Genomic DNA, 23,333 nt, shown 5'->3' on the forward strand with positions numbered 1-23,333 from the left:
TTTGGTGTTACAGCAGTCCTCCATGCTAATGAAACAGACTTTACAGAAGCAGAAATCTGACTGACTGACAAAGGCTCCAGCTGGATAACCATCTAACTGCATGGGTTTAAACTCAATAGCAAGACGAATCCTCCTTGAAATCATTATGCCCTTCCAAGGACATAAAGAGAAAAAAAGCGTAACTTTCCTACCCTACTTCTGTGTAACCGAGATCAGAGCCATGATGAAGGCAACTGTATGTATACAAGTCGATGGACGAAATCCTGGGCCCCGCTGAAATCAGTGGGAGTTATGCTACTAACTTCTACAGAGCCAGGATTTCACCCAAGGTTTTAATACCATCCCCTTACTGTTGTTGATCCAATGCAGAAATATTAGACCAGCAACAATAATGTCAACATATCAATACACTTCTATAAAAAGTTCTCCTGGACACAATTTCATCGCTCCAATCTCAATTTCCACAGAAGCAAGGCTGGGAACACTGGCAGTAGTGTATAGATCTCAATGAAAATTTCACATTGCCACTCAGCTTTGGACGGCTGTCTGCTTGCTAAGCACCAGAAGTTCAAGGTTGCAAAAGTCACCCAAGAAAAGTATGGAAGAAGTGAAAAATTGTAATATTTTGCATTTGGGAATGAATATCCTAAAGGAATTGTCTTACTTTGTACATCCTTACATTGAAATTAAATAAACAAAAAACAAATAACACGGAGAGGTTGAGTTTTTTTACACGATCTATTTAAGTATAACCTCAACATTTCACGACAGCAGTAATACAGTTTAGGTATTGTGGTTATTCTAAATACGTGCACTTAACATGTAAGCAAAGTCATGAAGGTTTTGTGGTTAACACCACACCAAATATCAAACACAACCATACATACTGTAGTTGATGATTTTACACGCACATACACAGAGTGAAAAGGGCAATAGGTGAAAGTGTTTTTATTATGATTTCAAACCATATTAAAAGCTCCCAATACTTTGAAACAAACTCAGCCAAAATTTTACACAACTCCAGTGCAAAACACAGGAAACTTCTGTGCTAATTTCTGGTAAATAATTGAGAATTTTATTTAAAAAAAGAAAAAAACACGATAATGAGATATAAAGGTTCTATCTGGACTTATTTGGGATGATCTGCATAACTCAGTCATGGCTTTGACACTTGTGAGTAATGCAACTCATGGCAACAAAACCCTTCTACCATACCATCATATGTTATGAATGTGTACTGTGACAAAGTTCCTCCTCTACCTTGGTGGGTTCTGTGCTTATTGGCAGATTTGCTCACCTCAGTGATCTCCCCCACAGTCTGGATCAACTCCTCCTGTGTCTAATCAGGAGTTGGGAGGTTTGGGGGGAACCCGGGCCCGCCCTCTACTCTGGGTTCCAGCCCAGGGCCCTATGGATTTGCAGCTGTCTATAGCGTCTCCTGTAACAGCTGTGTGACAGCTACACCTCCCTGGGCTACTTCCCCAAGGCCTCCTCCAAACACCTTCTTTATCCTCACCACAGGACCTTCCTCCTGGTGTCTGATAATGCTTGTACTTCTTAGTCCTCCAGCAGCACACCCTCTCAGTCTCAGCTCCTTGTGTCTCTTGCTCCCAGCTCCTCACACGCACTTCCTCTCCTCTGGCTCCTCCCCATCTGACTGGAGAGAGCTCCTTTTAAAACCCAGGTGCCCTGATTAGCCTGCCTTGATTGGCTGCAGGTGTTCTAATCAGCCTGTCTGCCTTAATTGGTTCTAGCAAGTTCCTGACTACTCTAGTGCAGACCCTCTGCTCTGGTCACTCAGGGAACAGAAAACTACTCACCCAGTGACCAGTATATTTGCCCTCTACCAGACTCCTGCACCCCACTGGCCTGGGTCTGTCACATATCCCTCCCCCTTGCTCAACACCAAGGGGTTGGGCAGCTTGGGAAGCCAGACAGTGCACATGGGACACCCATCGGCATTGCCGTGACAGCTCCCTGCTCTGTGTTGCACACGAAACTGGAAAGGTTGGAGGGATAAGAACCACCTGGTCACCCTAGTGTTCTTCTCCTTGTTCCGTTGCATCCACTGGAGAGGGGCATGGTCGATCACGAGGACAAATCTGTGCCTGAGCAAGTAGTGCGTTTACGGCAAGGCACTCCTTCTCCACCACTGCATATTTTTGTTCCCTCGGAAGGAGTTTCCTACTGAGGTAGAGAATTGGGTGTTCCTCCTCCCCGACCATCTGTGATAGAACGGCCCCCAACCCTACTTCCGATGCATCCATCTGCAGGATAAATTCCTTGGTGAAATCAGGGGCTATTAGGACAGGGTTACTGCAGAGGGCAGTCCTTAGGTCTGTGAATGCTTCCTCTGCTGCGTTAGACCACCTCACCAGATCAGGTCCACGGGCTTTTACTAGGTCAGTTAGGGGGCTTGCCCTTGTGACAAAGTGGGGGATAAATCGTCGGTGATACCCCACTACACCTAGGAATGCCAGGACTTGTTTCCTGCGACGTGGTCGCGGTCAATTTTGGATGGCCCCCAACTTGTTCACTTGGGGTTTTACCAGACCTTTTCCCACAATGCAGTCAAGATATCTGGCCTCCGTAAACCCTACAGCGCACTTGGCAGGGTTTGCTGTAAGGCCAGCTCGCCTGAAGGTATCAAGGACTGCCTCCATCTTCTCTAGGTGACTTTCCCAGTCTGGGGTATGAATGACCACATCGTCCAAGTAGGCAGCAGCATAACTGTTATGCGAGCATAATAGCTTATCCATGAGGCGCTGGAAAGTAGCTGGGACCCCATGTAGTCCAAAAGGGAGGACAGTATATTGAAAAAGACCCTCTGGTGTAGAGAACGCAGTCTTTTCCTTTGCATCTTCCGCAAGGGGAATCTGCCAGTACCCCTTTGTCAAGTCTAGAGTAGTCAAGTACCGGGCATTACCCAGACGGTCCACTAGCTCATCTATGCAAGGTATGGGGTACGCGTCAAACTGGGATACTTCATTTAGTCACCGGAAGTCATTGCAAAACCTTGTGGTGCCATCAGGTTTGGGCATCAGCATGATTGGGCTGGACCACTGACTGTGGGATTCTTCGATGATCCCCAACTCCAGCATTTTTTTTTACTTCTGCTTTTATTTCCTTCCTTTTGGCCACTGGCACCCGATAGGGCCTCACTGTTATTCCGGCCCCAGGGTTCGTGACGATGTGGTGATACGTCTCGGTTGTTCAACCCGGTTTTGTCGAGAACACATCTTGGTTCCGGAAGATCATCTCAGACATCTCATTCTTCTGATCTGGTATAAAATCAGGAGACACTCTCACCTGTTTGGAAGGCTTGTTTTCCTGGGTTAGGTCTTTTTGGATACTTATGCACGCCTCTTGTGCATGTCAGGGTTTCAGAAGGCTGATGTGATAAATCTGTTCTTGTTTTCGGCGTCCTGGCTGCCACACTTTGTAGATTACTTCCCCCACGGGTTCAACCACCTCATAGGGCCCCTGCCATTGGGCCAGAAGCTTGCTTTCTGCCATGGGTACCAACACCATCACCCGATCCCCTGGTTGGAACTGTCAGACTTTTGCCTGGCGATTGTAATAGGTTCTCTGGGCCTCCTGGGCCTTTTCCAAATGTTCCCGTACAACAGAGGTGACACGGGCTACCCGGTCTCGCATCTGTATTACATATTCTATTATATTTCTCCCCTCATTGGGTTCCTCTTCCCAGATCTCTTTGGCGATGTCTAGTATGCCACGGGGGTGACACCCATATAATAACTCGAAGGGGGAAAACCCAGTTGAGGCCTGAGGTACTTCCCGGGTAGCGAACATAAGGTAGGGTAGTAGGGCATCCCAATCTTTCCCGTCCTGACTTACCACCTTCCTTATCATAGCCTTGAGGGTTCGGTTAAACCTTTCTACCAATCCGTCAGTCTGCGGATGGTAGACTGAAGTTCTCAGGGTATGTATGTGGAGCAGCATACAGAGGTCCTTCATTAGTTTTGACACAAAATGGGGTTCCTTGGTCTGTTAATATCTCCTTTGGTAGCCCTACTCGGACAAAGATCCCCACCGGCTCTTTGGTTATCGTTTTAGAGGCTGTGTTCTGCAGGAGGACAGCTTCTGGGCAGCAAGTAGCATAGTCCAAAACAACAAGTATATATTGGTGGCTCCGAGCCGTCTTCTCCAGGGGTCCCACTAGGTCCATGACTATTCGCTCAAAGGGGATCTCTATGATGGGAAGGGGTACGAAAGGTGCCCTCAGGTGGGGACGGGGACTGTACAGCTGACACTCTGAGCAGGACGCACAGTACCTCCAAACTTCTTCGTGTACTCCGGGCCAGAAGAATCGTCATAGGACTCATGCCAGGGTCTTCTCTATGCCCAAATGCCCCCCAAAAAGGTGACTATGAGCAAGACTTAATACAGCATTCTGGTGTTTGTAAGGTACTAAGATCTGCTGTATCTTCTGCCCCTGTACTGGTGCCACCCGGTATAAGAGATTCTTCTTCATTATGAAGTAGGGTCCTGGTCCCTGGGTTTTCCCTTCCACGGGGACCCCATCTATTTCAGTCACCTCCTTCCTAATGTTGTCATACCTTGGGTCTTCGGCCTGGTCTCGTCCAAAATTTCCTCTTCCGGGACAAATCTGCCCAAGATCTAGGGGCCCAGTTTCTGTTGCCTCTACTGGTTCAGAAACGCTAGAGTGGGGGTCAGACTTGGGTGCTTCTCCCTCCGGGGTGGCCTCTTTTTCAGCTGCTCGGGTCCGCCTGCCTACAAGAGCGACCCTCTGGCTTTGAGTCAGTATTCGAGTTCCCAAGGCCTTAGCTGCCCTCCTTTCCCTTTTCGACTTTCTACCATGTCTGGGAATGGAAAATAAATCTGGGAATACTTCAGAGAAAACCGGGGGTTGACAGTCTACTATGGAGGCCTCACTAACTTCAGAGTTCCCCTTTTCCTCCAATCCTCCTACTGGGAGTAAGTTTCCAAACCCTGGGAAGTCCCTCCCTATGAGCACCGGGTATGGGAGTTTAGGGACTACACCTGCTGCTACCTCAGTAGTGTTCCCCTGAATTTCGAGTTTTACTGGGATGGTGGGGTAATAACCAACTGCCCCATGGATGCATGTTATCCCTGTACGCTTAGCCCGCAGCAACTGACTACACTTGACGAGCTTCCCCAAGACAAGCGTGATAGCACTCCCCGAATCAACCAGTGCTGTGGTCTCTATCCCATTTAGCTTTACTGGTCTGGTATACAAATGTGGGGTTAGTGAGACCCCCACAAGGTGGATTAGGGAGCATGGGTCTGCCCAGTTCCCCAGGTTACACTGCATCAGCTCCTCCACATTGGGACACTGTGCAGCTATATGTCCCCATTCCCTGCAGGCATAACATCTGTATGGGGCCTTAGGCATTCCCAAGTCTCTTGGTTTGGGCAGTCCAACCTCATGATCCTCTTCTCTCTCAGTTCTCTGACTCTTTGTGGCTTCTGGTGAGCCTTCAGCCCCTCTCTTTTTCCACCTGGGCTCCCCTGGTGGCCCCGTCACTCGAGCTCTAGGGCTTACTGCTGCTAGTTTAACCCAGGGTGCTTCTTCCTTAACTGGTTGGGTCAGCTCCCTCGCTGTCCTTCGCCTCTCTACCAGTGCAACAACCTCATCGTAGGTGGAGGGTTCGTTCTGGCTTACTCAGGTACGAAGGTCTGGCGGTAATCCCCTCATGTATCGGTCGATGACCAGAACCTCTAGTATCTCTTCTGGACTCCGGGACTCCGTTCACAACCACTTTCATGCGAGATGCATGAGGTCATACAATTGGGACCGCGGGGTTTTATTTTCCTGTTACCTCCACTCGTGATACCGCTGGGCCAGCACTGCAGTCGTTACCCTGGATCTGGCCAGGATCTCTGCTTTCAGCTCGGGGTAGTCTGCTGCAGCCTCTTCAGGCAGATCATAGTAAGCCTTCTGGGCCTCTCCACACAGGAATGGGGCAAGAATGCCAGACCACTGATCTCGAGGCCAGGCCTCTCCTAGGGCTGCCCTCTCAAAGACCAGAAGGTATGCCTCTACATCATCCTCTCTTGTCATTTTCTGCACCCAATGGCTGGCCCATATGAACTGCGTCCTATCATGGCCATGGTTCAGGTCTGTAAGGGTCTTTACCTGGTTAACCAGTTCTCGCAACATAGCTTGGTCTTGAGAAGCCTGGTCCATCAGCAGGCGATTAGTCTCTTGCTGCAGCTGCACTGCCTCCTATTGGGCAGCTGCCTGGACACGGGTAGCCTCCTGCTGGGCCGCCGTAGCTTGTATCAATGCCCACACTAAGTCTTCCATTGTGGTGAAAAAAAATAAACCCTCTACCTTTTTTTTTTTTAAATCACCCTCCTTCTTCTGCCGCGCTGTGCACACCAAGATCCCACTCCTGATACCAGTTGTGACAAAGTTCCTCCTCTACCTTGGTGGGTTCTGCGCTTATTGGCAGATTTGCTCACCTCAGTGATCTCCCCCACAGTTTGGATCAACTCCTCCTGTGTCTAATCAGGAGTTGGGAGGTTTGGGGGGAACCCGGGCCCGCCCCCTACTCCGGGTTCCAGCCCAGGGCCCTATGGATTTGCAGCTGTCTATAGTGCCTCTTGTAACAGCTGTGTGACAGCTACACCTCCCTGGGCTACTTCCCCAAGGCCTCCTCCAAACACCTTCTTTATCCTCACCACAGGACCTTCCTCCTGGTGTCTGATAATGCTTGTACTTCTTAGTCCTCCAGCAGCACACCCTCTCAGTCTCAGCTCCTTGTGTCTCTTGCTCCCAGCTCCTCACACGCACTTCCTCTCCTCTGGCTCCTCCCCATCTGACTGGAGAGAGCTCCTTTTAAAACCCAGGTGCCCTGATTAGCCTGCCTTGATTGGCTGCAGGTGTTCTAATCAGCCTGTCTGCCTTAATTGGTTCTAGCAAGTTCCTGACTACTCTAGTGCAGACCCTGCTCTGGTCACTCAGTGAACACTGACCAGTATATTTGCCCTCTACCAGACTTCTGCACCCCACAGGCCTGGGTCTGTCACAGTATGTATACATACATATGTATCTACACACTGGCACAAAGAGCTTGATTGTGTTAATAGAGTTAAATATGCCAAACACGATACAATTAAAAGGACAAATGTCTAAATAAAAATCATAATTAAAAACAAATTTTTCTAACCCATAGTATCAAAACCACTTTACATTATTAATACAATTTTCAATGATTTATGTTGATGTTTTATTATAATCACACAACTTGGGCATTAGAACAGAATACATAATATCACATTCTGGGCCAAATTTTCAAAAATATGTTCTAAAGTGGGCAATCTTTTCTGTGATTCCACGCAGCACATAGGTGCCTACATATCTGCAATAAACTGGAGAAACAAATGCCCTTTCACAATATATTTGTATAAACCTGAAAATTTGACCCTTTGATTCTCATGCATGAATACAATATTGGTAATTTGGGGTTGAAAATCATCATAAAAGAGTATTTAAGATGTGTAGAGAAAAAAGAATGTTGTTTAGATTTCAAAATTTGTGTGAAAAAAGTTCTATCATTAGATGTTACAACTTCTTCCTTTTTTAAAATAAACACAGCCTTAAGTTGAGCCTGATAGTCACTTTAAGGATTCTGAATCACAACAGACACAAGAGCAAAACGCAAGATACACATTTCACCTTACAACTTTTGTTGTCTAGAGTGCCTTGCAAGAACAGTGTACACAAATGCCACACCTCAAACACCTGCCACTTTTTTCTTTTCAATATTAAGACTGCAGTGTGAGAAAAGGGATTGGTTTACTACTGCTCTATTTAGAAATTCACACACACACACAAAATCCTCAAAATATTTAAAATAAAAATGGCATCATATATGCCAACAAGTGTACAATAAAACTGTTGTTTTAATTTAAATAAGGGTGAGTCTATCGCTGATTCATGGCTTCATTTCACTCTGTCAAACAATTTACATTTTCCACCAATTCATAAGAATATTGCTCTAAACCTCAAAAAAGACATCATCTTTTCCACAGACTCATGCTACATAAACAAGAATATATATGCCTGTTTTAAAAGTTAGTTTAAAAGTTAGCAAACCATAATAATCTGAACTATACATCTCTCTACCTTAACAAAAAATTGTTTAATTACTAGAGTTTAAACTATCATTTATATGACATTCTTTAGCAAAATATCACTTTTACTCATTGCAAATGATTTAATGTCGCAAAAATAGCTGCAGCAATTATTCACTTATATGCCATTTCAAGACAAAAAACATTGCCAAGAGCAACAGTTGTATTGGTGTAGTGTATTCTGCTCTCCGCCCTTTCTCCCCCTCCCCTTTTTTTTTTTTTTTTACACACTAAAAGGTAAAAACAGAGCTCCCATGTGCCAAATGGCAATGAATGTAAATGAATCTGCTAGCTATAATAAACTTGGTTAAAACACTTCCTTTCACGGTTTTTACACAGTAGGAATCTGAAATTAACAGGTAATGATGGATGCTGCCTGACATTATCGCCATACAGCAAAGCATGTTGATATTACTATCAAATCACTTCCCATACCACCAAAAAAAAAAAAAAAAATCAGCTTACCAAAGATTTAACCAACTTATTCTTCCACTGTTAAGCAAATTCCTTACTGCCCTCCTCATACAGAGAGGAAGAGTGCAAAGTCACCAGTTACTTTGCCCATTTACTTTTATTGATGATGTTGTATGTTGCATATGAGTGAATCGATGCCTTAGCAAAGAAGCAACAGCTTCACACCTCAACAATACATGAGAAGTGAAGAAGAGAACCACTTCCAAAGCACAATATTAAGTGTTAAACGTGGCTCAGTTGTATTCTGTCTAGAAGAGCAAAAATAAAACATTTATCAGTAATTTCATATCAGTTTTCATCTCTTCCCCTTCCTGCAATAAAATACTATTACATCGTATTGTAAGATTCCACCTAGAAGAAGCAGGAGGAAAAAACTGCCCATCATCTAGCCAGAATAAACACTAGCTTCTCCCACCTTTTTCAGCTTGAGACTCTCCAAAACAAATACATTTCCATAACTGAAAAGGGGAGGAAGAGAGAGCAGCAGAACAAGGAAAATAAGACTATAACAAACCAAATTATCAGCAACTATTTTTCCTCTTGTCTTAAGTCTATCTTCTTCCCCATCCTACACATTTACATCACAAACACATTTGCAAATGGTGCAACTATCAACATAGTTTTATTTACCCTTAACGCAACTGCAAAACATGCTTCTATCTACATCTAATAAATACTTCACTGTTCAAACAGATGCAGTTTCTAGTGTGAGACCAAAGAGTACCAGGACATCATCTACTAAAGCTCCACCATTCTCTATCCAAGTCACAGCATCTCATGCAATTGATCAGGACATATTCTGGCAAGGCCTTACTTACATTTAGGTGTATTGTAACACACTTCATGTCTTTCTGAGGTTTGCAAACAACTAATTCCTTGACTGATAAAAGTTTTAGGTATAGATAAAAACAATGAGATTTTCCTACTCATCTTTCTTTGTAACTTTCTTAGATGCTTTGATATAGCTCCTCACTGCCAACAGTTGGAGACAGTAAAAGTGTTTCTTTATGACATATCTTTGCATTTAAGGAATTTGTTGGCTCCCAAAGCAGTAGAAGTTACATTCACCATTATTTAATTGCAACCTTATAAACTTGGTGACTTCAGTATAAACTTGGAACTTCACACTGGAAGGGAGTCTTGACTGGCACAAGTATCCAGTGTTAGTCTGAATCTATAAAAAGCAACAGAGAGTCCTGTGGTACAGAAGATCTTGAAGACCCATTCTCTCTTTGACTTCCTATGCCATTTTAGACAACCAGGGGGAAGATAATAGCATCTAATTATAGCCTGCTAAATGCTCCTTCCAAACACTAGCTCATTTTTCTGGGCAGGTATCCTGCAGTGTTTAGAAAAGGCCCAAGTACTGTCTCAAGTATCCTCAATAGTGTCACATCTGCCTTCCATCCCCATAATGAGGTTACCGATGCAGCTCAAACACGCCAACTATCAGGTGTAGTTTCAGCAGTATCCTCAACAGTGTCACATCTGCCTTCCATCCCCATAATGAGGTTACCGATGCAGCTCAAGCACGCCAACTATCAGGTGTAGTTTCAGCAGTTTCCGATTACAAGCTTTTTTCATGCCTGCCAATCACTGGCACCCCATCAGAAAAATTGAACCAGTTTAAACGTGTGATTAGTGACACAGCTAAATCAGTGCTGAGGCCAAAGAAAAGAGTACACCAAGATAGGTTTGATGAGAACAGCAAGGACATCTCTAAACTCCTAAGTGACAAGCAGAAAGCATTTATTGAATGGCAGAATGAACTCACTTCCATCTCAAAGAAAGACAGGTTTAAGTATCTACAGAGCAAGGCCCAGTCTGAACTAGGAGAATGCAGGATGAGTGATTGGAGAGGAAAGCTGCAGAAGTACAGCATTATGCAGATACAAACAACACAAGGATATTCTTTGACTCTCTCAAAGCAGTCTATGGACCATCTAAAACTGACACATCTTTCTAATTGATTTCATTCTCTACAGATAGAAAGTCAAAGCCTGACAGACATTGAGAGTGAAGTCTTCTCTCCTTGTCGGAAGCATAAGGTTTTGGAAAGAAAACCAGGAAGTGAATAGGTTAATTCACGTGAAACTCAGAAATTACCTTAGGGATACATTTCAGGTGGCGGTGAAGGGAAACATTCTTCTTATGAAATTTGGTATATGGTAGATCTGCTATAAGTGCTCTCAGTTCACTCACCGTTCTAGCTGATGTGATGGCTACTAGAAAGGCAACCCTCATGGAGAGGTAGGACAGGTAGCAGGTGGCTAGCATTTTAAAGGGAGGGCTGGTAAGCACTGAAAGAGCAAAATTAAAATCCCATTGCAGTGTTCGTTTTGCCACCAGTGGGAAAGTTCTGATGAAGCCCTTCAGGAATCTGATTGTTGCTGGATAAGTAAAAGAGTATAGTCTTCAGCTGGAAAATGGAAGGTGCTGATTGTTGCAAGGTGGACCTGAATGGTTTTGGTCTGACATCCATCCGAATACCAGGCCATGAGATGAAGGGGGCCTGGGTTGAGACGTCTGGTCTTGCAATTCTCTTGAGTGAACAGAGGTGGAAAGGGTCAGAGGCTGATGGGAAGCTCATTGCATTGACAAATGCAGAAGGTCTGAAAACCAAAACGGTCTAGGCCAGCGGGATATGAAGATAAAGACCTGATCTTTGCTGTAGCAAATCTTTCATAGAACTTGTAGTATCAGTGGGATGGAAGAAGAGGCAAACCTCATATGATCTGTCCAAAATAAGAGAAGGGAATTGCTGATCCATAGCTGCACAGGAGCAGTACAGGGACAATATCTTATTTGTCTGGGTGGGGAACAGGTCCCAGGAAAGCATCCTGCCCTGGGTGAAGATCTCATTCAGGATGGAATTGTGCATCTTCCATTTGTGGTCTATGCAGAAGTGTCTGCTGAGATTGTCCAACAGAATCTGCACACTCAATAGGTAAGTTGCTGAGAACCACTTTTACACAAAAAGGAAAGAATTTTGCTCCACCTTGTCCTTGTAGAAAATAGTCATCATGTTGTCTGACATTATCTGGGTACGGCCAGACCAAATGAGTGGAAGGAATGCATAGAAGGTTAGGCAGACTGCAGTCAGTTCTAGTAGGCTGACATGCATCCTGGCCTCTAGATGTCCAAATGCCCTGTATGGTGCGATTGTCCATGGCAGTGTTTCCCAAAATTGGGGCGCCGCTTGTTTAGGGAAAGCCCCTGGCGGGCCAGTTTGTTTACCGTCCGTGTCTGCAGGTTCGGCCGATCACAGCTCCCACTAGCTGCGGTTCGCTGCTCCAGGCCAATGGGGGCTGCTGGAAGGACGTACTGGCTGCCACTTCCAGCAGCGCCCACTGGCCTGGAGCAGCGAACCGTGGCCAGTGGGAGCCGCGATCAGCCGAAACTGCGGACGCGGCAGGTAAACAAATCGGCCCGGTCCGCCAGGCTTTCCCTAAACAAGCGGCACTCCACTTTTGGGAAACACTGGTCTATGGTATTATATAAGTATATGAGATCATATGGCCTCATATGGGAAGACAAACCTTGACTGTGGTCCAAGGTCTAAAGGATGACTTGTCTTACCAAGTTGTTTATGGTTTGGAATCTTTCGATAGGAAGGTAAGCCCCTCCTGCCATTGAGTCTAGGATTGCTCCTATAAAGTCTATGGTCTTTGTGGGAGTCAATGTGGACTTTTATTTGATGACATAATTTCCCAAGGAAGACAGCAGACAGAGTAGGAACAGAGGTGCCAACTGAACCTCTTTGCTGGATATGCCCATCAGGAGTCAGCTATTCAGATATGGAAAGATGATACAGCTGTTTCATCTCATCTGGGCTGACAACACTGAGAAGACCTTGAGTGCTATAGCAAGTCTGAACAGAAGCACTCTGAACTGGTATTGTACTTGTCCTACCAGGAATCTGAGGAACCTTCTGTGGGATGGGCGAATAGCCACATGAAAGTAAGTATTTTTTGTGCCAAGAGCCTCAAACCAGGAGCCCTCCCCTCCAGAGAGGGGATTATTGATGCCAAGGAGACCATGCAGAATTTTGATTTTCAAAAATAGACTTTCTGTTGGAGTAGACTGAGAACTGGTCTCCATCCTCCACTTTTCCTGGGATCTAAAAAATATGGCAACTAGAATCCTTTTCCTTGATGTTAAGGTGGCACATGCTCTTTAGAACTGGGCTAAAGAAGAGAATCTACCTCCTAATGGAGGGACCTCCCTGTGACAGTGGTCCCTGAACACACGCCAGGTAGGGAGTTTGTGATGGAGAGGTGATACAAACTCGATCAAGTAGCCAAACTGAATTATCTCTAACATCCACCTGTCCATTGTTATTGCCCTCCCATCATGAGTGAAGAGGACAAGGCAGTCACCAAAGTTTGGGGGCAGGGTAGGATGCAATCAGCAGCAGAACATGGTTCTCAAATGTCCCCCAGATAATGGTCGCGGTTGATCAGCGGCACTAGATGTGGAGGAAGCTGTGTACCAGAGTCTCTATACCCTCTGGCATTTGCACGATAAGTTCGTAAAGGCGCTGCTCATAGAATGGTTATGGGGGCGGTCTTGGCCTGTACACTTGTTTATGGTGTTTCCTCTTTGCAGATAAGGTATAAATGCCAAGGGAATGGAGAATTATTATGGAGTCTTGGAGCGAGTGAAAGGACTCCTCAGTTTTTTTCACTTAATAAGTTAACCTCATCAAAGGGTAGATCCTCCATGGTATTTTGTACCTCCCGGAGGAACCACAAGAAGTAGAGCCAAGACTCATGTCTCATGACAACTGCTGAAGCTATCCCTCTCAAACCAATGTCAGCCACTGCAGCCTGAAGAGATGCTTTAGCTACCAGTCTGCCCTGATCATGGAGGGCTTGGAATTGGGCTCTGTCCTCTGATGAAACTTGTCTTTATAGTCCAAGGATTTGGAGTAGTTGGTGAAATCATACTTTGCTAACAGGGCCTGGTAGTTAGAAATTCAAAACTGAAGGCTGAGGAAAGAAAATACTTTCCTTCCTAGGAGATCAAGGTGTTTAGCACCCTTACCAGTGAGTATTGTCTTGGGATGCTGCAACTTCTATCTCTAAATGGCTGCTTGCATCACCAAAAAGTTGGGTGCTGGGCGTGTAAACAGGAACTCTGCTCCCTGGCTGGTACAAGATAACAGCTGTCAGCCTTTTTTGGGGTGGGAATGCAGCAAACAGGAATATGCCAAACTTCCCTCGTTGGTTCCATAATGGCCTTGTCACTGGAAGGGCCAGCTGGCTAGGAGCAAAAGGCTGGAGAATGTCCAGGAGCCTATACTGAATAGCCTGTAACTCCTTGAGTTGGATCTGGAGGTCTGTTGCCCCCATCTGCAGGAGCTCTCGATATTGTCTGTAGCCATCAGGCAAGGATGGCAAAGATGGGGGCAACTGCCTCATCTGGCAAGGAGAAGGACAGATCTGTTGCAACTGTCTGTCCTGGTGGATCCAGCTCAATTTCTTCTCCCTTATAGTTCAACAGAGGGAGTTAGGCAAGGGTAGGTGGGATTCGTGCACGGATCCTGGGTGTCTAGCACAGGGATCCATGAATCCCAACAATGCCAGTATGAAGGGTTGATCACTAGAGGGGGACCCCATGGCATTGGGTACCATCGTTCCCCTGGTTAGTCACATCTGAGAGGAGGAATGATCCTAGACCTTCAGGAGCCTCTGTCCAGGCTAGCCTCCCTATGTGAAGGTGATGTTCCATTTGGAACCTCCGACACGGCAGACAAGAAGAGGGGTTCCAGTTCAACCAGCAAAGCCACTGGTAATGGTAGACGAATGCTCCAGCTGGGTGGAATAGAGGAGTACTACGGTCTCCTCAAGGCGGTTTCTTCCTCAGGTGTCTCTGATTAGGGTTGTAGACAAAAAGTGAGGAAATTGCAAATAAGGTAGGATAAAGATATCCTCTGGGGAGGTTTAGGTTTTGGGATATCCCGGAGTGCAGCGTGTTCCAATGGTCAGGACCACCAGATCTGGCACATCCCTAGTTACGGTGGACACTGGTTCCTTATGGGAGCAGGCCAGTGCCAGAACATAGTCTAGCTTGGCACTCTTGGACTGTGATGGTGGGAGGCTATCCTTGAGCTTATGGAATCCTTGAGCTTATGGAATGGGAGGGGACCTTGAGAGGTCATCTAGTCCACTCCTCCTATGTTGAAACAAAGTCAGTACTCATGGGTCCTTACTCCTTCATGCCATACGCTCACATCCAACAGATCTGAACGAACCTAAAGCCTGAGGACCTGTGATGAGGACTCACTTAACTTGAGTCCTTATATAAATGGAAATCGGGGAAGGATCTTTCCATTTAGGAGCAGATTTATCCTTGTGTTTCTGAGAGTGTCCTTTACTCTCATAAGAAGTCCTTGGTAACAATTCTTTGGGCTTAGCATCTCTGGCCTCAGATCCAGAGCTCATGCTTGGAGGGACACTGTCTATAGACTCAGGCCATTGTAAGGGAGGGAAGGGGTGTCTCCCTGGCTCAAGGCTGACTGAGATCTCATATTCTTCTCCATGAGATGCTTCTGTAGTGAGAGCTCTCATCCCTCACATGTTCAGAGAGGGAAGGCACGACAAATGCTGCACTTGGCGGAGATGTGAGTCTCTCCAAAGCAGTAAAGGCAATGTTGGTAGTCAACATTCACAAAGTAGGAGCGGGGGCCAGGGAGCAGGAGATGCAGTTCTTAAATGCTGGAACTGTAGGCATAGCCTTTGTCTGCAGGGAAAAACTCCTCAAGATGGAGAGAACCAAACTACAGTAACTAGACTAAAACATTAATCCTAACACTACAAAGAATACTAAAAGAAACTATTTACAATATATGTTTACAATAGGGTTTGAATAATAAAGATGGATGTAGCTTCAGACATAGTGGAGTCTAACTCAGGCGATGCGGTGGTAAGAAGGAACTGAAGAGGCATCGGTCTGCACTGCCTCTTCTCCTGCTCCAAACTGCCAGTATCAGAGCAACTGTGCAGGTGCAGCCCAACAGACACTACTTGCTAGAACTCTCTGATTTCAGGGGCATGGTACACATGCATATCCACATGTAGAATACATGCAAGGCCCAGCACTAAAAGAAGAAATACATTTTTTTTAAAATCACACTTTCAAAAGAATTAGGAGTTACTGAACTGTTTCATCAGGAAAAGTTAAACTACACCTTCCAAGCTTTTGCTAGTATCTTCGTATGTAATGTTACCCACCACTCTGTAATAATCCCACCAGAGATCTTCTGTGGAGACAGAACTCTCGAACTTCAGTACCAAAATCACAGGCCTCAATCACTTTATCTAAAGGCATCACTCCCTTAGGTGGTTCAAGTCATATGTTCTTAACCTCTGTGTGGAGTAGACACCACATGGAAACATGACACACTTAAGTGTGATACACAGAAACCCCATTGGAAGAACTCATCCCAAGCAGCTGAGTTACACAGGAGTTCGAATCCCCGTAGTGGCCAAATATTCAGCCAGAGGCACAATCCCAGTTTGGGTGCCATTTCTCTCTCTCCACTCACCCCCTTTCCCTAACCTTCTTCTGTGTAATCTCCTTACTTTTTTGAGGTATACAAAAACAACTGCACAAAATTTCACTTCACAGGACAGAGTGGCAGGGATCATCAATGGGCCATGCACCATCGGGATAACCAGATTACTTCTTATTAGATATATACACTTTGTGTAACGTTCAACAAGTGTATGATTTTTAAACAGATTAAAATGTTCAAGTTACATGCTCAAGTGACAACAATTCAACATATGATCAAGCGTTCGGGCAGCCACAAACTGATTCTGTTTGTTAGGCGGCTGATTGGAGATATGTGGACATGCAGAGCTGTGGGTTCTTATTGGCAGTGCTCTTATTAACTTCAAACCACAGATCACCATGTGCTGTATTACTATGTCTCTGCCTGCTAATTTAGTTAAAGTTTTTACATCAACAGAATCAAAATTTCCCATCAGAGGTTGAGAAATCATGTGTTTAATGTCCATGAAAATGGAGAAAAAGAGGAAAATTAAATTTAAAGACAGAACTACAATTTCATATTTGAAATCACAGTTACATGTTTAAAGTCACCGAAATGATGAAGGGGTGGGGCTGCTTACAACTGCACGGCTGGTATGCCTAAAAATTGTATTTAATAAATGATGCAGTTTTAATTAAAATGAATTTATTTCCAATGACATTTGTTTTAATAATCTGTTTATCTAATTTTAATAAAGCAGTAAAAATATTTTAATCTTACTTTAAAATCGGAGTATGGAGGACAACAGCATTCGAGCTACATATGGCTTCTTTTGTTAGTTTGTTTCACAGTGTATTTTTATCATGAGCAAATATTTCTCCCCTGCCCCAGTATTATCCTGGTATGCTAAGTAACTGTGCCTGAGGGATCGTTCACCAGTGAACTGCTGAGAGTGATGATACTGCACAGTTCTTCCAGAGGCACCTAGTCTTTAGCAGATCAATTTAGTTAGATCCCTGAGGACACTGGATATATTTTGGTTTCATTTTCCTCTTGTCTTCCTTCCTCTCCCAGGCAGACAGTCCCTCTGCGGTTAACATTGCTGGGACTATATTTGGAACTTAAGTCTACAAGTACAGCTACAGGAACTAAGGGCACCCAAGGTCTCTTCACTCCAGGATGCCTCACACAGGCATTCCTCAAGTTCTAGCATATTAAGCCAGCCATTATTGCTCCCAATCATATTTTAAAACAAGACTGTCTTTAAAAAATAAAATCGAGCCAATAAATGCTGCCGTATTTGTAGCAGCTTCAATGAAAATAAATGTTTCATGTGGGTGCCATGGCTGGGTATAAACACAAAACAGTAACTGGCATGGAAATCGGGTTATTTAACACAGCTAAATGGATGTGCGGAATGAGGAAAGTGAAGTGCTGTTTTAAATGTATTTTCTTCCCCACCAGCTCCCCTGAAGAAGCAGCTCTACCTATTCTTTTTTTAAAACCAACTGTGATCACATCAGCTGGGAGGCACCACCAGAATGCCTTGCAAAGAATTTTAAAACAAGACATGTGGAAGTCTATGACCTACACTTACATGAAATCAATAAAGTATGTTACCTCTTTTTAAAAAGGGGGGGATAGTTGAAGAGGAATGTAGGACTAGCTTTATTCTAAATTCATACAGATAGCAAGCAAAGCTTGAAATAGATATACCTGTATATACCAACACTTTCCAAGAGCACCGTGGCCTTGTTTTAAGTTTACAGTAAATAGGAGAATGGGGTTTGGGATGGTTTTTGTTATTATTTTTGTTTTTGTTTTTGCTTTTGGAATAGTACCCATTTGGACAATATTCCATCTTCTACATGTTGCATTTTTTTAAATCAGAGCAATGTTGTAGTTGTGAGCAGCGGGTGACTATGCTTACCTGCTGTGTCTGGTACCTCTGCTGGGCCTGCGACAGATACTGGGCCTGGGGCGGCAGATGCTGAGGTTGCGGTTGCTGGTTGTAATATGGCTGTTGGCCCTGTTGGCAGTAGCCACTTACACCTTGCTGAACATACTGAGGCGGCATCTGTTAGAAGAGCCAAGCAAAGCAGATATATGAGTCAGGAGGTGGAAACATACGAAACCAAGCAAGGTTACAGTCGCACACTAACCTCAATAGAAGTGGAGTCCTCACCCACAAACCTGGCTCAATATTACCAATCTTTTGACCACACAGTTAATAGAAGTGCTCAGATCTATTTGCAAAGTATCACTTTTAGTACCCAAGAAACTTTATTCTCAACAAGAATGTCCAAGGAAATCAGGTACTGCAATTTATGAATGTATATCCCAGTGACAATCACAATTCCGTAATATCTAGTTTCAAAATAAATAAATAAAGCAAAAGTTTTAATGGAGGACATTTATTTTGAGTAGGCACAAGGCTAACCTACTGCAGGAACTGTTCTGATCAGCTGACCAAGAAGTAGAATTATGAAGAAAAAAAACCCAACCCCAATTCTAAGGTGTGCTTCCCAAGAGGAATGCCATTTTGTACGATGAAATTAACTAACGAGTTCTAATGTTTGTGATGCAATTGCAAAAACTTTCAGTGCTTAACAGGTACATTCAGCCCCCTTTTTTGTAATTGTTTGCTTCTTCTCTAAAATGACATGCTTAAATGCTCTCCGTTTTTTTCTCTCTCTCCCCTTTCCAAGATAGATCTTTTGACAAAAGATTCAAGCAACAATGTAATACATAAATATATACCAGCAACTTGTCAAAGGTGCTAGAATAAACAAAATAGTGCACATAACAGATCACAGCTATGCAGACTTTATGTTATAAACTAAATCAAGTCACTTAACCCTCCTCAAAGTATTGGTGCTTGAGGTATCATCTTAGTGCCAGCACCACTATGGCCTGTGGCGGTAGGCTCTGAAGTGTAAATATTCTTGCAAGCATTGAGGCTGTGACACTTGGAGTGAACAGGTAGAGTTTTAACAAACTCCCACCACTGTCCATACATTGTTTCTCCGGTGCACAGGTGAATCTGCTTACTGAGCATATTAGTACATAGCTGTTCTGCACCAGGATCGGTAGTCGTTTACACACATGCAGCAATATTAGATAGGCAGTGAAAACAAGTAGAACTTTTGCCAGAAGCTGCTCTGTCCATACTGCCACATAATTACATTTTGCTAACCTCACAGCACTGTATCCTTGGAACCATTCCTTTTGTGCTTGTGCTCCTGTTCCTTGCCTCTTCCAATAGTTTGCACTCCACTCTGCTTCACCGTCCCTCCATAATCACTCCTTTTTTAATCCACCTACACTCTCACATACCTTTCCAGCTACTCAGAATGTACACTTATCACCTCAGTCAAAACAAGAATACAGCCATCAAGGGATAGGTCTACGCCGCAATTAAATACCAGCGGCTGGCTTGTCCCAGCTGACTTGGGCTTCCGGCGCTCAGGCTAAGAGGCTGTTTAATTGCAGTATAGACATTCAGGCTCCAGCTGTAGGATCCTAACCACCTCACGGGGTCCTAGAGCCCAGGCTCTAGCCTGACACCAAAGTCTACTCCATAATTAAACATCCTTTAGCCTGAGCCCAAGTGAGCTGGCACAGTCCAGCTATGGGTTTTTAATTGCCATGTAGACATATCCACACAACAAACCTAAGCAACCCCAGGATCTTATTTATATCATACTAATCCTTCACTTCTCACTCTTCTCGCACATTATGTTATGTCCACATTTAGATTGCACAACCTTTGGATCAGGGATCACCATCAGTTCTGTTCTATAAAACACCTATCACAATTTTGTGTAGTTATTCAAATCAATAATAAATGACAACAACAACATGGAAATTAATCCCCCCATCTAACAGATGGGGATCACAAGGTACTGCTCATGGACAAATGCTTATTAAACAGTATATAAAAAAAACTTAATTAAAATCTCCCCAGAACAAAACTAAGATGAGTCCAATTTCTTACTTTGCTTGCAGTGAATGACCTGAACATCAGCTTTCTTTCTAGTGAAGCCCCCATCTTTCACTCTTAGACCCACATTCTTTGTAGCCTTCATAACTTAGGAGATCAAAATTCAGAATGCTTTTCTGCTCCTAGGTTAGCACATGAATTCTTGGGAAAATACAGGAAGAACAGATCAGTGCTTTAATCTGTTTCCAGGGGAGCACAGACATTGTAATAATTATACTATGACCCCTTTTATCTGACTTGCACAGTGCAAATAGCATTATTTTTTGGAGGAGTGTGATTGATCATCAGAGATTAAACTGCTTTGGCTGCTAAGAAAGAAAGGATGAGAATAAAAGAGAAACCAAATTGACAGCTAGAATGAAGGGGTGGGAAAAATCCAATTTACCCAATAACTCAGCCATAATCTTTCATCCTTGCTTGAACAAGGGGGCTTGTGACAGACATTCTTTGTCCATGCAATACCTTGATAGTAATGTAAGTTTCAAGTGATTTTTTGCATGCATAATCCATAGCTGAAATCAAAGTATTAGGTAAAGGGCCATTAGACAGCTGTATGGCCATTATTTATAAAATACAATGTAACAGAATTAGCATATTATCATTGCTATTCTAATTATATTGGCCAAGAGCTGTTATTGGATTTCTCAAGGCACCCCTCTCTAGGGTAGAAGGGTCTTGTCAGTGCCTCATCAGAAAGGCCTGTGCACAGAGACTGTGGGTTCTACCTGAACATCTCATCCTGCCTAGTCACCTGTGTCCATGCTGAGGGTATGGGAAGTTTCCTAGCAAGATTGGGCATTGTTCTTCTCTTGGATCTTACACAGAGACCCTATTTTGGTGCCCCACGGAGAGGAACACCTAGGAGAATCTCACTGATTGGTAGTCTTATCTTCAGAAGAGTCCAGATCTTTACAGATTGGTTTCAAAATGGTGAGACGGTTTGGTACTCGCCAACTTGGACATCTTCTGCCTTGTTTGGTAAGACTTTTTGGTTAATACATGTATTGGCTGCTATCAGATATCTCTGAAGCAACAGAAAATTTGAATGCCGAAGGCAGGGGCTGTAGTCAGCAAGAAAGGGGTGCCACTGACTGACTGAGCGGCTGACTGGAACAGTGAAAGCAACCCACCAAAAATATTCTATTTTCCTAAGTGCTAGGGTGCCAGAATTATACATTTATGTCATTTAGCATAATATACTGAAGGAGATTCCCAGAAAAGTTGTGTTTACGTGCAATTGTATTTCACATTGCAAGCTAAGAAAGAATATTTCCTCAGTTAATAAAATAGTATAGCAAATTTTAATTATTTTTATTTTACAGTGATCACTAATAGTGACAGTTATAATTCAAATAGTTTCCATTATAAACTTCTGATTTCATATGCTGGTAGCTTTCTGAAATACTAATTTTTTCACACAGAAATTCCCCATGTTGTCTGCCAATAGGAAAATTTTTCCCTTAAAGTTTGAGCAACAATCCTCTTGCCACTTCTGAGTATGCATAAAAATATACTTTGCCCGTTGCAAAAATAAAGAAATGAAAAAAAAAATAATTCTAACAATGTTAGTTTTATCTAGTTACAGCATGAGTAAATAATATTTGAAAACTGAGACTAAATATAGGCACAGTCTTTTCAGAAAGGACTAGTGCCTTCACTTGGTTTACAAATAAATAAAAAAATTTAAAAGATCATTAGCAACTGGGAGACAAAAACTTTTAGGAACATGCTCAGTGGGAACCTACTAAGATTCTAACACAGCTTAGTGAAGTTCAGCCTCGTTTGTGACATCGCTGCATCCAACTCATGCCTGCTGGTACAGGTACTGGCTTCATAAAGGCTGCAAATACTTCCCACTGAAGAGCACACAGTAAAATCCTAAAAATAATTCTAAATAAAAATTCTGTCTTGACACCAACGGCATATGAAACAAATCCCAGACCCCATGATTATAAGGTGTCTTTCAATTTTTTAAATGTACGCCGCAATATTCTGCAAGTTCTAATCTTTCATTTCAAATTTTACCTTTGTCACTATAAAGATACATTAGTCATAAGATTAATCTATGTGCTCCTGTATTTCTAGCCCGGCCAACTATGATTTTGTCTCCAGATAAACAGTAGCACCAAATGTGGGAATTTAACTCTCCTTTACCTCACTGAGGTCTGAACTTCAAACTCTTATTAGGACCATCTAAATTTTAACACTGGGTCAGATTATGGCCCATCCTGTGGGCCAGCACAAGGGAATAAGGATGTGTAAGGCAGTCCCTTATACTGGTATGCCATAATATATACTGGTGTGCCATTGTATGCAGGGCGGTAAGCTCTGCAGAGCCACTTACACAGGTGGATGAGAAAGGATGGAGCCTTGACAGTACGTCTCCAAAAAAGGCGTGTCAGAGGAAGGTATGCTGCACCAGATATATACATATTATCAAGTACTCCCTCTCTGGAATAATATAATGGCCCCTACTCTTGTCTAAATCAAAACATTCTGAGCTAACTCATTCTTAGTACAGACAATTTTCCTCTTTTAAAAGGCAGTAACTAGAAAAATTAGATGCAAAAAACCCCATTAAGGTTGAAGTTTAAAAATCCCCAGTCAGGAAATACAAATGTCAAGGTTCAAACTGCCACATTATCTGAGCCATGTTGCACATATGTAGTATCTTCAATTCAGGATTTACGTTGTAAAATGTATTCCATAAAAGATGTGAAATGTGACTGAGTTAATCTGGGTGCTGGAACCATAGCATTTATGTTTTCTGATTTCTTAGCTGTGCAAACTTCATATTGCATTAACATAGTTTTTTGCATGAACTTACACTATGGAATAATACTTTCGTTTAATGTATTGACATATTTTTGATCTACTGAAATTTTGAATATGTTTGCTATTCTTCATGATGAAAGCCAAATAAAGACTATTACCACAAAATATTCAATCATGTCTACAGAACGGTAATCTCTCTCCTTCCAAATAGAACACTTTTGATTCCATGGTCATGAATTGATGAAAACTACCTCTGATATAGATACTAAATAAATCTATGTCACTAATAAGAATAAGAGGTTACTTGCCTTACAGTAATTTGAGTTCTTCTAGACATTTTGACCGTATGGCTGCTCCACACAAGATGCGAACATGCCCGTGGGGTCTTAACTGGAGAATGCAAACCAGTGTCTGCAGGACAGCACCTGCGCAGTGAAG

General features: G+C 43.4%; 1 protein-coding gene across 14 annotated transcripts in view; it reads right to left on the reverse strand.

Annotated features, from left to right (window-relative positions):
- The window catches only part of ARID1B (AT-rich interaction domain 1B), a 437,302-nt gene that overhangs the window by 329,211 nt on the left and 84,758 nt on the right, over positions 1 to 23,333 (reverse strand). For 13 of the 14 annotated variants that reach the window (XM_050949391.1, XM_050949394.1, XM_050949393.1 and 10 more), the window contains one exon: positions 18,048 to 18,194. The exons of the other annotated variant lie outside the window; for it this stretch is intronic. In XM_050949391.1, the coding sequence (XP_050805348.1) occupies positions 18,048 to 18,194 (147 nt within the window). The remainder of the gene's footprint in view (positions 1 to 18,047; positions 18,195 to 23,333) is intronic. 14 annotated transcript variants of the gene reach the window in all.

This window comes from Gopherus flavomarginatus, chromosome 4 (assembly GCF_025201925.1).
Source record: "Gopherus flavomarginatus isolate rGopFla2 chromosome 4, rGopFla2.mat.asm, whole genome shotgun sequence".
Taxonomy (NCBI): domain Eukaryota; kingdom Metazoa; phylum Chordata; order Testudines; family Testudinidae; genus Gopherus; species Gopherus flavomarginatus.